Here is a 12,753-nt window from a genome sequence, read left to right on the forward strand (position 1 = left end):
GTCTCCATCAGTGACGTTATTTATAAGAGGACCAAGCAGCTCGTTAGGCTAATTGCTCCTGGAGGGATTTAACTCCACTGAGGGAGGCTGAACAGGGCTCAACTGTTCCAGAGCATTTGCTGCCACTCCTCCCTTTGATTTACACCTCTCATAAAATTTTATGGCCAGATTAGAATGAACTTCACTTGCACTATGGTTTAATAAAAGGGGGGTTTTTTTTTGGGTTTTTTTTTTTAGGCTGAAGAAAAGCAAAAATGGCAACTAATTACAGCTTTAATGAGGAGTGGAAAATACCTCAAAAGGACGGACCCAAAAAGCCCCCCCAGGAGAATTTGCTTCAGACACCTGAGCCCAGAGGCTGTTGGGAGAGCAACAATAAAAAAGTCACATTTTAGGGAAGCGCAATTTTGGATGGAGAAAGAACAATGTGAGTTTTTATGGCAGATGTGGGGGAGTTGGGGTTCCAGTAAATGGGAGAAGGGAGTGAGTAGTTATCAGTCACTCTGGCTGGAATCTCTTTGAATTATTTGGCTGCTGAGCACGTCCTTATGGAGGAAAAAGTCCACTTTTGAAATAATCAGTTGCTTTGCAGATATAATTTGGCCATACAGTTCATTTCTGTTGATAAATTACAGAGCTCCCTGGGCTACACTTTGCTTCACCAACTGTAAAGCTACAACATAAATCCAAACAGAAAAAAAAAGGACTTTTTTTCCTTCCTTTCTTTCTGCCAGTGAAATACAATGTCACTGAAAATGGCCTTTATAGCTATGCTATGAACACATGAAAAATGGCAAGAAGGAAGGAGAATAAATAAGCATGGTAAAATATTTACCATTCTAGACATCAGTAGCCTGGGGGAGATTGATGAGAAATGCTCAGTTTGGGGCTGACAGCCTTTAAATGACCTCTTCACAAGGCCTGGATGCTGAAATTCAGCATGCAGGGAGCTCCAGGGGGACGTGCAGGGCTTTGCTGGGAGCATTTTCTGTGACAGCAGCAGGAATTACAGGTGCTCCCTCCTCCCAGCTGCTGGGAAAGCAGCTCATCCCAACTCCAGCAGATCATATGCTGCATTTCACTTCTGGCCAGGGCTCACCTCCATTTCTTGCTTTTTTGGCTCAGAATTGATGGTTTTGGGCTGCAGAAGCACTTCCCAAGATGGATTTTTCCACTGAGAAAGGAGCCACAAGTGAAGGACCACTTCACATGGTCAAAGCGTGGGGCTTGGGAGATTTATTTGAAATTAAATAAGTTATTCCATGTGTCCTGGACACAGGCTTGCTGTAAAGTAATTTGAAATCCAGGGAGAAAACCCCCAACAGTCCATTTTTTTTCAGTCCTGGGAGCTGAAATACCCTACCAGTAGTTCATCACCTGGCAAATAAACCTGCCAGCTCCAAACTTTATTAATCATTTGCTGTACCCTGCTTGAACTTTTCCCAGCTGAACTCAGGAGTGCTCTAATCCTCCACCCACTGGTACCAAAAGAAACAAGTAGAGGACAAAAGGAGAGTGATGGAGGCTCCATCTCTGCCTCCTCCACTGCAGCAACATGAACTTCAATAATTTGGGGGGACACCTGCATTTTCCCCACAGCATCCCTACTTCCAAGCACAGTTTCTGGAATTAAGAAGTAGCCAGACAAATCTCTTCTTTGATGGGATTTATTTTTTAATTTTTGGCTTTCACAGGGAACTTTTTTTACAGTGGTTTCTCAAGCTATGATTCCAGAGTCATAATTAATAATTCTTCTCATCATCTACATGCTCTGACACCTTCAAAACCTTGCTTTATTATGTGCTTCTCTTCCACCTTCTAAATGTTAATGTTTCAGCCTTGAAGAAATAAGTGAAAGGGAAAGAGATGACAAGACCTCCAGAGGAAAAAAGGAACAGATGTTCCTGAGATCATAGCAAAACAAGCCACACACTTAATAGGAACAAACTGTGATGTATAACATTGTTATTTTTCTAACCTTTCTAAAATTACCTATTTGACTGATTTCTGAGGTGTAAAAAGAGGCATAAGGCCTCCCCTCCTGTCAAAGTACCATTGTCTGGAGTAATTTAGAAGTTCTCTGTTTCAGCACCTTGAGACCACGAGAGCACAGACAGATTTAAGACATCTTTGGGTTTGTGCAAGGCTCACAAGAATGTGGCTCATAATACCACTGTAACTGGAGAAGTGTTTATAGAGGTCCAGCTAAAATCCAAAGCTCTGGATCTGTGCCCATCCCAAAAGAAATGCACCCAGAAATCAGCTTGGCTCATCCAGAGGTGGTTTGGGATGGAAAAAGGGGCACAGCACCTGTTGGGGTGCAGCTCAAGGGCACAATGCAGAACGGGATGAGGTTAGAAATCAGGGAATTAGGGAATTAGGGACCAGGAATGTCTCACAGCTGCAGAAAGGTGTTGACAAAATCAGCCTGGGTCTTGCAGCACCCCAGCCTTGTTCAGTGGCACATCCCAAATTGGGACATGCATCTCATAAATACAGGTGGAATCAGTTTAGATTCATGCACCCTTTCTGCATAAAGTGTTGTAGCAATAAGTGTAAGAACTGTCTCAGAAAGGAAAAAATTCTTCTTTAAATTCTTTTAAAGTCTCCTCCACTGTCAGCCTAAGCAGGCATTATAAAAATAGAGATGTGCACCCAGATTTCATTATTTTCTGAAATAAATGGTGGTACTATTATAAGATATCTTTCCTTAATTTCTCCTCTCCACACTTTCCCCTTAACTATTTTTTAAAATATTTTAAGTATGCTTAATTTTCAGTAATTAATGGCAAGATGCATCTAAGTAGGGAATACCCTGTAGGCTGCCTTGGGCCAGTGACTATTGTGGATACTGTGGAAACCTACAAGGGAATGATGAGGAATTCAGCTTCCTTTCTAAACTGGATTACCAGTCCCTGGCTTTCCTTCAGACTTCAGATTTTCAGGAAAAATTGTGTTTGTATCACTTATTTCACTGGCCATGAATGCTATTCCTAGAGGACATCCCATCTAGACGTGCTTCTCCTGCTCCTTCCACTTCATGTTTTACACAGCCATAGATAAAACTATCAAATCAGTGCAGCTTCCTGTAACAGGCTTTTTCCCACGTTTTAATGACCATAACAACAGAGAGTTCAGAAATACACAGTTTTTATTTCAAAGACAAATCTGAGAGAAGAGAGGAGCTGCTAAATTGGGTCAGTGATCCACGTAGCCTGAGGTCCTGGTCGTCACAGTGGGGAGCAGATGGAAATTTAGGAAAAACACCAAAGGACAAAGCATGGAATGATCCCTCCCAGTGCACTCCTCCTGCAATCAGACTTCCTCCAAATTGCCTCCAGACCACCCTGGTGAGCAACCACTGAAAGCTGCACTAATAAAAATATATTTCATTTCTCTCCAATTTCTCTCTTTTACACCCTTGACCTCCCCAGCATCCTGCGACGAGTTCCACACTCAAACCAGTGCTGCTTTTTGCAGGCAATTACATATTTTTGGAAAGCTGCTGCTTGCTAACATTGCTGGGATGAGCTTGTAGATAGATGATCATGGGGGAGAGGCATGGGTGGCAGGGTCAGGTCCTTCTGTTTTGGAAGCAAGCTGCAGATTTGGAACCGGCTGGGCAGCCTCGTCCCTGCGGGAAGAGCAGCGATGCTGAGCTGGTGCCTCGTGGCAGGGAGGAAAAAACAACACCCCCACCCTCCCATTCCTGCCATGGGGCTGATTTGGGAGCAGATAGGAGGTGGAGCTGATGGGAATTGTGTCAGCACTGCCAAATGAAGCCTCCCAGAGCTGGCTGGGACTGTCTGGACTTGCAGGACTTGCCCTGTTTGGGTTTTATCTGAGGCTTTCCCTGCTGGGTCATTTCCTCCACCAGGAAGGTTTGGACAGCCAGAGAGGGGAGGGAGCAGGGACCTGGCAGCAGCTGCAGGTTCAAGTTCAACCAGCAGGTATTTTGCACTTTTGGCCTTTTTTATGTGCTTTAAATATGTCTGGTTTTCAGAAGGAGCTGAGCTCTCCATCTCCTGAAAGTAATTTATGGCATTTCCTCTGACAGCCAAGGATTAGTGTTTATTTTAAGAAGCAAATGAAATGTAAACAACAAAATTTGCCTTTTTCTTTCATCAGAGCAAACACTCCATATGGAAAAGGCTCCAGGGAAAGAGTGACAATCATGTGGCAGGAGGAACAGCACTTCACTGAGAAGGGAAGCACATTCTGTGTGGATATAATTTTGCCATTCCTGTGGGGATTTTCTGAACATTTATCTGTTCAAATGAATCCTGTCCACACGAATCCTTGAGTGAGAAATTATCACCCTGTAAACTGCCTCTGTTTGGGGTGAGGACTCTTTCTATAATGGGACAGATTTTCTAAAGAAGAGTGCCCAGGATGGAGCATCCTACAACTCATAAACCTATATAGAGACCTATATAAAACCCATATAAACCCATATAACAAACAAATTGCTGCACCCATGAAGTGTTTGTGCAATTATTCCTTTTCAAATAATATACAGCCTGCTTGTTGACCTAATAAACACATTAAGCATGAAATGAGCAACAGTTTTTTCTACATTACCTAAAAAATCGGTGCATTTATGCTTCAAATATCTAAGGAGTTGTGACCACACAAGTCAATATAGGAGGATGAGAGTTTTTTACCTCTTCTTGCCTGTCATTATTTTACCTGTAATAAAATTCAACCAGCCCCCAGCCTGGTGTTAAGCCATTGAGTTGGAAATCTGCAATGCACTCATGGAAAACTCCACTCCCTGTCAGGCCATTGTACACAACAGGACAGGTCTGCTTATCCAGAGCTGCAGAGACATCAAAGCTCTCACCACCTTGGGGAAGAGTAAAAAGGGAACAGTGTCACCAACTTTCAACAGTATTTTATCTCAAAAAAATCCCAATATCTATTATTTTTGTGTATGGGGTGTTTTTATGTTTTTCTGAAGATTGATAGTTCTGTCTGCTTTGTAAATCAAGTAAACTGATCAACCATTATCTCCAGCTGAATCCACCTCATAACAGATGTTTTAACACCCCCCCAAAAAAATGGAAATCACTATTTTATGTGAATTAGCACAAGCAATAGTCACCACAAACAGAATCTGTAACTCTCCCTCTGGAACCTGTGGCCCTGATCCTACAGTGGGCACATTTCACCCAGGACACACCACACCTATAATTTAATTTAAGCAGGGAAGTGCTCACAGCAGTGGGGTTGGAACCAGAGGATCCTCAAGTCCAAACCATGATTTTATGGTCCTAAGTAGATTTCTCAGGGTGTAAGATGATGCATTCCCCAGGATCCCATAGAATCTCACTGAACAGTCTTCCCTCCACTAAAGGAACTGCAAGCCAAGGGATGAAGGCAGGTGTAGCTGCAGTGTGGTGAGCTTACCAGCAGTAAAACTGACTCCATATCCATCCTGGATAACCCCATCCTCAGCCAGCCCAGCCAGGGAGGCATTGGACCACTCAATGCCAGCTTTCCTCCCATCAGGAAAAAACACATAACCTACAGTGAGACTGCAGGAGAGAGGAATGGAGCAGGTTTCATGTTCAACCAAAACTCAAATGCACAATGGCAGAGAGAATTGGGAATGCTCTGCCTGGAGAAGAGAAAGCTCTGGGGACTCCCAAAAGAGCTGGAGAAGGACTTTGGAAAAGGGCCTGGAGTGCCAGGATAAGGAGAAATGCTTCCTACTGCCAGAGGGCAGGGTGAGAAGGGATTTGGGGAAGAAATTCCTCCCTGTGAGGAGGGTGAAGCCCTGGCACAGGTGCCCAGAGAAGCTGTGGCTGCCCCTGGATCCCTGGAATGTCCAAGGCCAGGCTGGATGGGGTTTGGAGCATCCTTGGGGCCATGGACATTGGTCTTTAATTCCCTGGATGCTGAGAGCACCAGTCAGCAAGGCAGGGCTCCTGTGGAATGCAGACTACAGTCAGACACACCTCCAACAGCTGGAAGTGCCCAGTTTGTACCTTTAAATCATGCAGACAGACAGGCAGCTCCATCAGCCTCAGCAGCTGAAGGGAAAGGAAGCAAGGAAAGGTAAAAGCTGCCCTTGTGAGTAACTGCAAATGAAAAACTGGGAGTAGGGAACATGAGGGTGTGGATGGAAATTGGGCTGTACAGGTTCAAAGCAGGAATTTGCTCAAAGGTGTCCTGCAGAGCAGCTTTTGCCATCCCTAAGATGAGTGTTTTTAGCGACATAAAGTTCTTTGATCACTTACTGAGTTGTGGTAGCTGGCATGCTAATAACTGTTAAATGTGCTGCAGTCCCATCCTGCAGGAGAGAGAAAGAAAAAGCAGCCAAAGTTGTGCAGATTCATTTCACTGGCTGGACCAAGAAGACACTAGATAGAACTCAGCTTATGAAATATGCTATGGCTTCATACTTTAAAATCCTCTCTCTACATCTTCCATGAAAATCTGGCTGCAAACAAACCCAGGAATATAAACCAAACACATTCAGGACAAATTAAGGACAATGGGAATGACAGAGGACATAAGAGGGAAATAAAGCTGGGAAAAAAAGTAAAAAACTGGTGTACTTTGATCAGACTTCTCTTCTAACCTGTATCTATGTCTGGGAGCAGCAGATAGGGAAAATGTTAGGAAGGAACTGGAATCTCCTGGTTTTATTAATTTCTTAGGTCTGGACACTTCATGTTCCACTTGGGCCCCTCTGAAGCAAATTTAAGCCTCCTCTGATGCTATAAATGTACAGACACTCAGGGTAAGAGGATTCCAAACTTCAATCTGCAATAAACTTCTTAATGAAGTCAGCTGCCTTTTAATTAGGGGCAGAACAGCCACAGTCACTTTGAGTCTTGAGAAACTGAAGAACAGGGAGAGGTTTTTACACACATTGCTCAGTCCTAGTAAAAAGTACACAGGCACATGATAAATCCATGATAAATCAGGATTTTCCAAGCTGGGAAAAGCACTTTTATTCTGAATTCAGTCTAAACCCCTGTAAGGCTGCCTGCAACAGAGAGTTTTGATTTATGCTTGGCTTGGCAAAGGAAATAATTTTTCAGGAGCATCTGCTGGGCTTGGCTGGCAGCTGGCAGCATGTCCCTGGGCTGTGTGCTCCCAGCAGCCACAGCACTGCCTCTCCCCCACACAGCAAAGCACAGAACTGGGCTCAGCACAGGCAGAAATATTTGCTGACTGCTCTCATGAAGGCTTAGCATGCCTCAAAAACACCTCAGGCTCCCCATTAATGGCAATCAGCACTGCAGCAACTCCTTGCAGCAGCTGAGAATCTCTCCTGTAAAGCTGCCTGCCTGATTTTTCTTGAAAAAGCCAAAACAAACTGTTTCAAGTTATCAAGCAAGTTTTTCTTTAAGCAATGTAGCAAAATCTCAGTTTTGACACACACAGCTCTGCTTTTGAGAGTTGCTCCCAACATTGATCTGGGCTAATGGTGCCACCAGTGAGCACTCCTGACTGTACATCCCAAATCCTCATTTCTGGATACTTAAACATGCCTGAAAAGCTCAGAAAAATCTCCTGGTTAAAAAGCACATTGCCAGGTTAATACCTACTTCAAAGTGTGCCAAAATCATGACATAACGACGGATCTCAGCCCAATTCCGGATACCTGCAAAAAAAAAAAAAAAAAAAAAAAAAAAAAAGAACAAAATCTCCCAACTTGGAGTTTCACCATTCCTGGGAAATGTGAACTAACAGTACCAGATTCACAATAATTTTTCTGGATAAAGAAATACCCAGTAATTGATAACATGGTAAGCAATCCCTAAAATAGTGATGGTATTTCCTCTGGAATGTCTTAACTTCATGCCCAATGAAGTTAATTTTAATTTAACAATAATCCTTAATTTTACTGCCCAGCTACAGTGAAAGTATTTCCCAGGGAGGGAATTCTTTCCAGGGCTGTTACCATAGGAGTGGCTCCGAACACCTTTGAGGGAAAGTTCAATTTTGCCATAATTTTCTATTTCAATCTCTCCAACAGACTGGCCCCACTGCTCGTGTCGGAAATGCTGCTCCCTTTGTCTGGAAAAAAGAAAGGAGTGGAATCAGCACAGGCAAAATCTCCAGTTCTCCTCAAAAAGCCTCAATGCCAATCTGATGGATTTATCTCCCAAAATGAAGGAAATTTCAGAGCATCTGCACTGGGGCTATCCCAGATTTTACACATCACTTCTGCATTTCCCAGTTACTGTTGCATAATGAGACACCTGAGAATGAAACAACAGCAAATTCTCACCCTGACAGAATATAAAATCACCCTTTGTCTGAAGAAATGCTGGGCTGCCAAACAACTGCTGCTTATATCACCAAAACCCAGACATTACTGATATACTTTATACTAGAACACACTATATATATTAATAATTGATAATTTCTGCTTCTATTTAGACAATACACCATTGATTCACAAATTTTTAGACCTTCAAAGCTTGTATAGTATTTAAAACACCCACTTCAGCTCCTTCCTCACAGGATTATGTTCCTTTTCTTAGCTATACCTGGACCATTGACTTTGGAAGCTGCCTAAATCAATGAAAAAAGAAAGAATAAGAAATATTCCTGAAGGTTTCACTCAGATATCAGTAGGATCCCATCTGTGTGCAGGATTCCCCAGGTGTAGTGTACAATGAAACCAGGAGCCATGCCCATAATAAATTAAACCTACCTTCTAAAATCAGCTATAAAACACATCAAACCTTGAAGAGAACTGTAGAAAATAATATTATTAACCCCAGAAGACATTAATCTTGCTCCTCACTTTTTGACCCTCTGGAAGAGCTCAATGGTCCAAGGCTCCTGGGCTAAAGCACGAGCAAATGTGCTGGGGTTACTGTCAGCATTAAAGTTAAAAACATCTGTGGAGTTCTCCCAGCTAGAAAAAGAGAGAGGAGAAAAAGGACATTATTAGCATTCAGCTCATACCAGGCCAAGTTGTGATCTTGCTGCTTTGACAGAGGCAATCTTTGTATTTTATTGGAAAATTCTGATTTTTGTTTTTTTAAATGATCCATGAGCTTACTGTGCATCCCAAAGCAAAGATGAAAAACTTACTGCAAAGAAAATTTAACTGCTACAAGTTCTCCTTCCTCTTCACTCCACTGCTGTCTGTAGGATCCTTTCCTGCAAGGCAAAGCACTATCATTTTGTATCATTCCTACACAAACAACAAAATGTTTCTTACATATTTGGAATTGGGTGGAATAAAAGAATTTATGATACTATACACCACCAGATATATTTTCATTCCTTAAAAATCAAAGTGTCTTTGTTACCAAACCAGCTTTTGATTCAAGCTGGTTAAATTTAAAATAAATTGAATATATTTCCAGATAGTGCTGAAAAAGCCTTGGTTTTACTGTATATAAAGGAAATTAGGGAGTGCTGCAATACCTAAGTAATCCATCAAAATTTATCTTCCAGCACGTTTGGGGTTCCAAGTATTCCATAGTGAGTCCTCCTCCACTCCAGATCTCCTTGGAGTCATCTCTCACCATCATGTTTGGATGCTGTGGGTGCTAAAAAGAGGAAATATTTCAGGAAAACATTTTCTTAATTCAATTGTGAAGATGCCACAAAGCAGTCATGTTATACTAAATATTACTAAAAACCCAAAATAATGCACATCAATCCTCTCTTTTTTTCCTACATTCTCCAAATAGGATTTTCCTGCTTTTTCTGGTCATGGCTACTTAGTGAAATAGATTTGTGAACATAAGGAGAGTTGAGTGCAAAGGGATTTATGTCAGGTCTTCTCTCCTTCTTTACTATGCAGCCAGCTCTTAACAAAAAAAGAAAAGCTGCAGGCAAAAATCTGATTATTAATATCTGATTAAGCTTTCTTTTCAGCAAGAATTGAGCAGATGTGCATAAAACTCCCTAAAAGCTTTCCCCTTTTAAAGAGGCAATTCCAAATGTTCTTAATTGCATTAAAATTAAAAAATGGGGGAAAAAGACAACCATAAGCAGAAAATGGAACTTATTAACCATGTGCTGCACCTGACTGGAGAGCCTGGATGCTCAAATTCTTCCTGGGGGATTTAAAAAGCCATTTTTTAGAAACTATTTTGTTTTGTGCAGATTATTGGAAAGGGGAATGTGTGTCAGATCCTACTGGAGAAGGGACATACCCAAAAACCTGAGCAGTTCTACACTGCCTTTGGACACAGCACTGGTGTTTTACTGGTGTGAAGATGCAGAGAACATAAATTTTGGCTTTGGATTCCATCACAGGCTCAAGAAAGGAGTTAAGCACTGCTCCTGAACATCACCCCACATCCAGCACTTACTTCAAACTCGCCTATCCCCTCCAGCCTCAGGAAGAGCCACATCTCACAGAGGCCAGCGGGGCGTCGGGCCAGGCGAGCAATCACAAAGGTCCCGTTGGTCTCTGCAAAGCCCGTGAAGTACAAGGAATCCAGTGCCTGGGGAAAGGGAAATGCTCAGCTCCAGCTGCAGGCAGGAAAGGGAGGGGAGAAGGCCAGCAATCCTTTGTTTGCCATAGACTTCTGCTCAGGGATCGAATTTTACTTTCACTTTTTCTATTTCACAGCAGGCACCCCGAGAACAGCCAGACGGCTTTAAAAGCAGCGGTGAAACCTCAGCCAAAAGACAGGAGAGCTCAAAAACAAATGGGGTTGGGCAGTGAGGAGTGCCAGGCACCAGGATGTAGGGAACAGGAGTATCCGGGGTGTACCAGGGGGATGAAAAGTGCTGGAATGCAGAGGGGTGGAGGTGCTGGGGGTTCAGGGAAGTTTGAGTCTAAAGGGGAAAAAGTGTTCTGAAGGATACTGGAGATACTGGGGATACTGGGGAGTTCCAAGACTGGGGGAACATGGGGATGCCAGGGATAGGAGTTAAGAGTCTGGGAGAATGTGGGGATGGGAGTTCCAAGTCTGGGAGAATGTGAGGATGCCAGAGATGGGAGTTCCAAATTTGGGGGAATGTGGGGATGGGAGTTCCAAGACTGGAGCAATGCGAGGATGGGAGTTCCAAGTCTGGGGGACGCCGGGGATGGAGTGCCAGGGGAAGAGGGAGATGGGAGTGCCAGGGATGAGGGGCGCAGGGATGCCAGGGTATGAGAACAGGGTGTCGCAGAAGCGGGTCCCAGGGAAGGGGGTCTCAGAACCGGGGGTCCCGGGCCACTCACATGGGGGTCGGCGCGGAGCGGGCGCGGCCGGCGCGGCTCGGCGGTGCCTGCGGCCGCTCGCTGCTTGCAGGCGCCGAGCCAGAGCAGGAGGCAGCCCAGGGCCCAGCGCTTCAGCAGCGCCCAGGCACCGGGAGCGGCCGCTCGGCCGGCCCCGAGCAGCGCCAGCAGCGCCAGCAGCGCCGCGGCCACCGGCGCCAGCAGCGGCGGCATCGCGGCTGCGGAGCGCGGGGAGCGGAGCGCGGGGAGCGGAGCGCGGGATGCGGAGCCCGGTGCGGGATGCGGTGCCCGGTGCGGGATGCGGAGCCCGGTGCGGGATGCGGTGCCCGGTGCCGGGAGCGGTGCCCGGTGCCGGGAGCGGTGCCCGGTGCGGGGAACGGAGCGCGGGATGCGGTGCCCCGTGCGGGATACGGTGCCCGGTGCCGGGAGCGGTGCCCGGTGAGGGATGCGGAGCTCGGTGCCGGGAGCGGTGCCCGGTGCGGGATGCGGTGCCCCGTGCGGGATGCGGTGCCCGGTGCGGGATGCGGAGCTCGGTGCCGGGAGCGGTGCCCCGTGCGGGATGCGGTGCCCGGTGCGGGATGCGGAGCTCGGTGCCGGGAGCGGTGCCCCGTGCGGGATGCGGTGCCCCGTGCGGGATGCGGAGCCCGGTGCGGGATGCGGTGCCCCGTACGGGATGCGGTGCGGGATGCGGTGCCCCCGTACGGAGCTGTCTCCGGCCGTCCCCAAACTCCGCCTCGGGGCCGCTCCCCGCCGTGTCCCGGGATGGATCGCTGTCATTTCCGCGAGGGGCTTGTCCAGCTCTTTGCTGGTTTTAGTTACTGCGCACTCCAAGGGAAGTTCAGGCAGTTCTGCTGGAAGGACACTAGAGGAAACTCTTTAGTGATGCGGTGCAGAAAAAGTGCGTGTTAGGCTCTCTTCCCCGAGCCTCCCAACTCTTCGCTGCAGATCGCTGTTCAAGATTAGAGATCTGAAATAAGTATTTCACAAGGAGGATGGTGAAACACTGGTCCAGGTTGCCGCAGAGGCGGTGGATGCCTCATCCCTAGAAACACGCAGCTTTGAGCAACCTGGTCTAGTTGAGGATGCTCATGGCAGGGGAGAGTTGGACTAGATAACCTGCAAAAGGAACCTTCTGTATCAAACTATTCTATAATTGTATGATTTCGCTCCCACTGCCAGCTCCAGCCAACAGGCAGCAGCCCATTTCATTCAAGGAACTAAAAAACCCCACCCACAGCAGGTATCTCAGCATCTCCTCAGCATCTCTTGTAGGTACCATTTCTAGAAGCCGTATTTTTGAAGGTTTTTGGGTGGCTGTACAAGATATCTTTTTATTCCTTTTACAATTAGCCTTTATTGTCATTTCCCTGCACTGAAACAAACCCAGCCTCTCGGGACAGGTTGAAGTGCAGCTAATCTCACTTTGGAGAAAGCTGGGCTCTCAGAACCTGTGCTTTCTTTGTCTCCTGAGTGTTTGGACTCCCTGTTTTAGCTCTCCAGACTTCTCAGTGGATTCCCTATTACTTGCAAAAACATTTATTGTGCATTTTTATGCTTCGTTTCAGTTGTGCCTCAGTTTGGTTTTATAACCACCTCTG

The 12,753-nt window shown here is 45.7% G+C and overlaps 2 protein-coding genes across 3 annotated transcripts in view; one reads left to right on the forward strand and one right to left on the reverse strand.

Moving 5' to 3' along the window:
* COTL1 (coactosin like F-actin binding protein 1) overlaps positions 1-12,753 on the forward strand; it is a 346,092-nt gene that overhangs the window by 98,451 nt on the left and 234,888 nt on the right. The gene's annotated exons all lie outside the window — the stretch shown is intronic.
* Positions 3,134-11,438, reverse strand: LOC306806884 (uncharacterized protein). 2 transcript variants are annotated; one of them, XM_079316022.1, is made up of 11 exons: positions 11,159-11,435; positions 10,299-10,433; positions 9,403-9,527; positions 9,064-9,132; positions 8,771-8,884; positions 7,919-8,034; positions 7,563-7,618; positions 6,243-6,295; positions 5,410-5,537; positions 4,690-4,846; positions 3,134-3,634 (listed from the first exon to the last, which is right to left on the reverse strand). In XM_079316022.1, the coding sequence occupies exons 1-11, from the start codon at positions 11,366-11,368 to the stop codon at positions 3,547-3,549; spliced, it is 1,251 nt and encodes a 416-aa protein (XP_079172148.1). In that variant the 5' UTR covers positions 11,369-11,435; the 3' UTR covers positions 3,134-3,546. The 2 variants fall into 2 exon arrangements, with proteins under 2 accessions (XP_079172148.1, XP_079172149.1); XM_079316023.1 differs by lacking the exons at positions 3,134-3,634; positions 5,410-5,537 and having other exon boundaries at positions 4,730-4,846; positions 11,159-11,438.

This window comes from Erithacus rubecula (assembly GCF_903797595.1).
Source record: "Erithacus rubecula genome assembly, chromosome: 12".
Lineage (NCBI taxonomy): Eukaryota > Metazoa > Chordata > Aves > Passeriformes > Muscicapidae > Erithacus > Erithacus rubecula.

Bases quoted from the DNA above. Each gene is read 5' to 3' on its own strand.
- LOC306806884 (XM_079316022.1), bottom strand. From the start codon at position 11,368: ATGCCGCCGCTGCTGGCGCCGGTGGCCGCGGCGCTGCTGGCGCTGCTG. The intron at 9,133-9,402 runs GTATTGCAGCAC...TTTGCCTTGCAG, and splicing joins AATTTTGATGGATTACTTAG to GAAAGGATCCTACAGACAGC. The intron at 8,035-8,770 runs GTGAGGAGCAAG...TCTTTTTTCCAG, and splicing joins CTCTTCCAGAGGGTCAAAAA to ACAAAGGGAGCAGCATTTCC.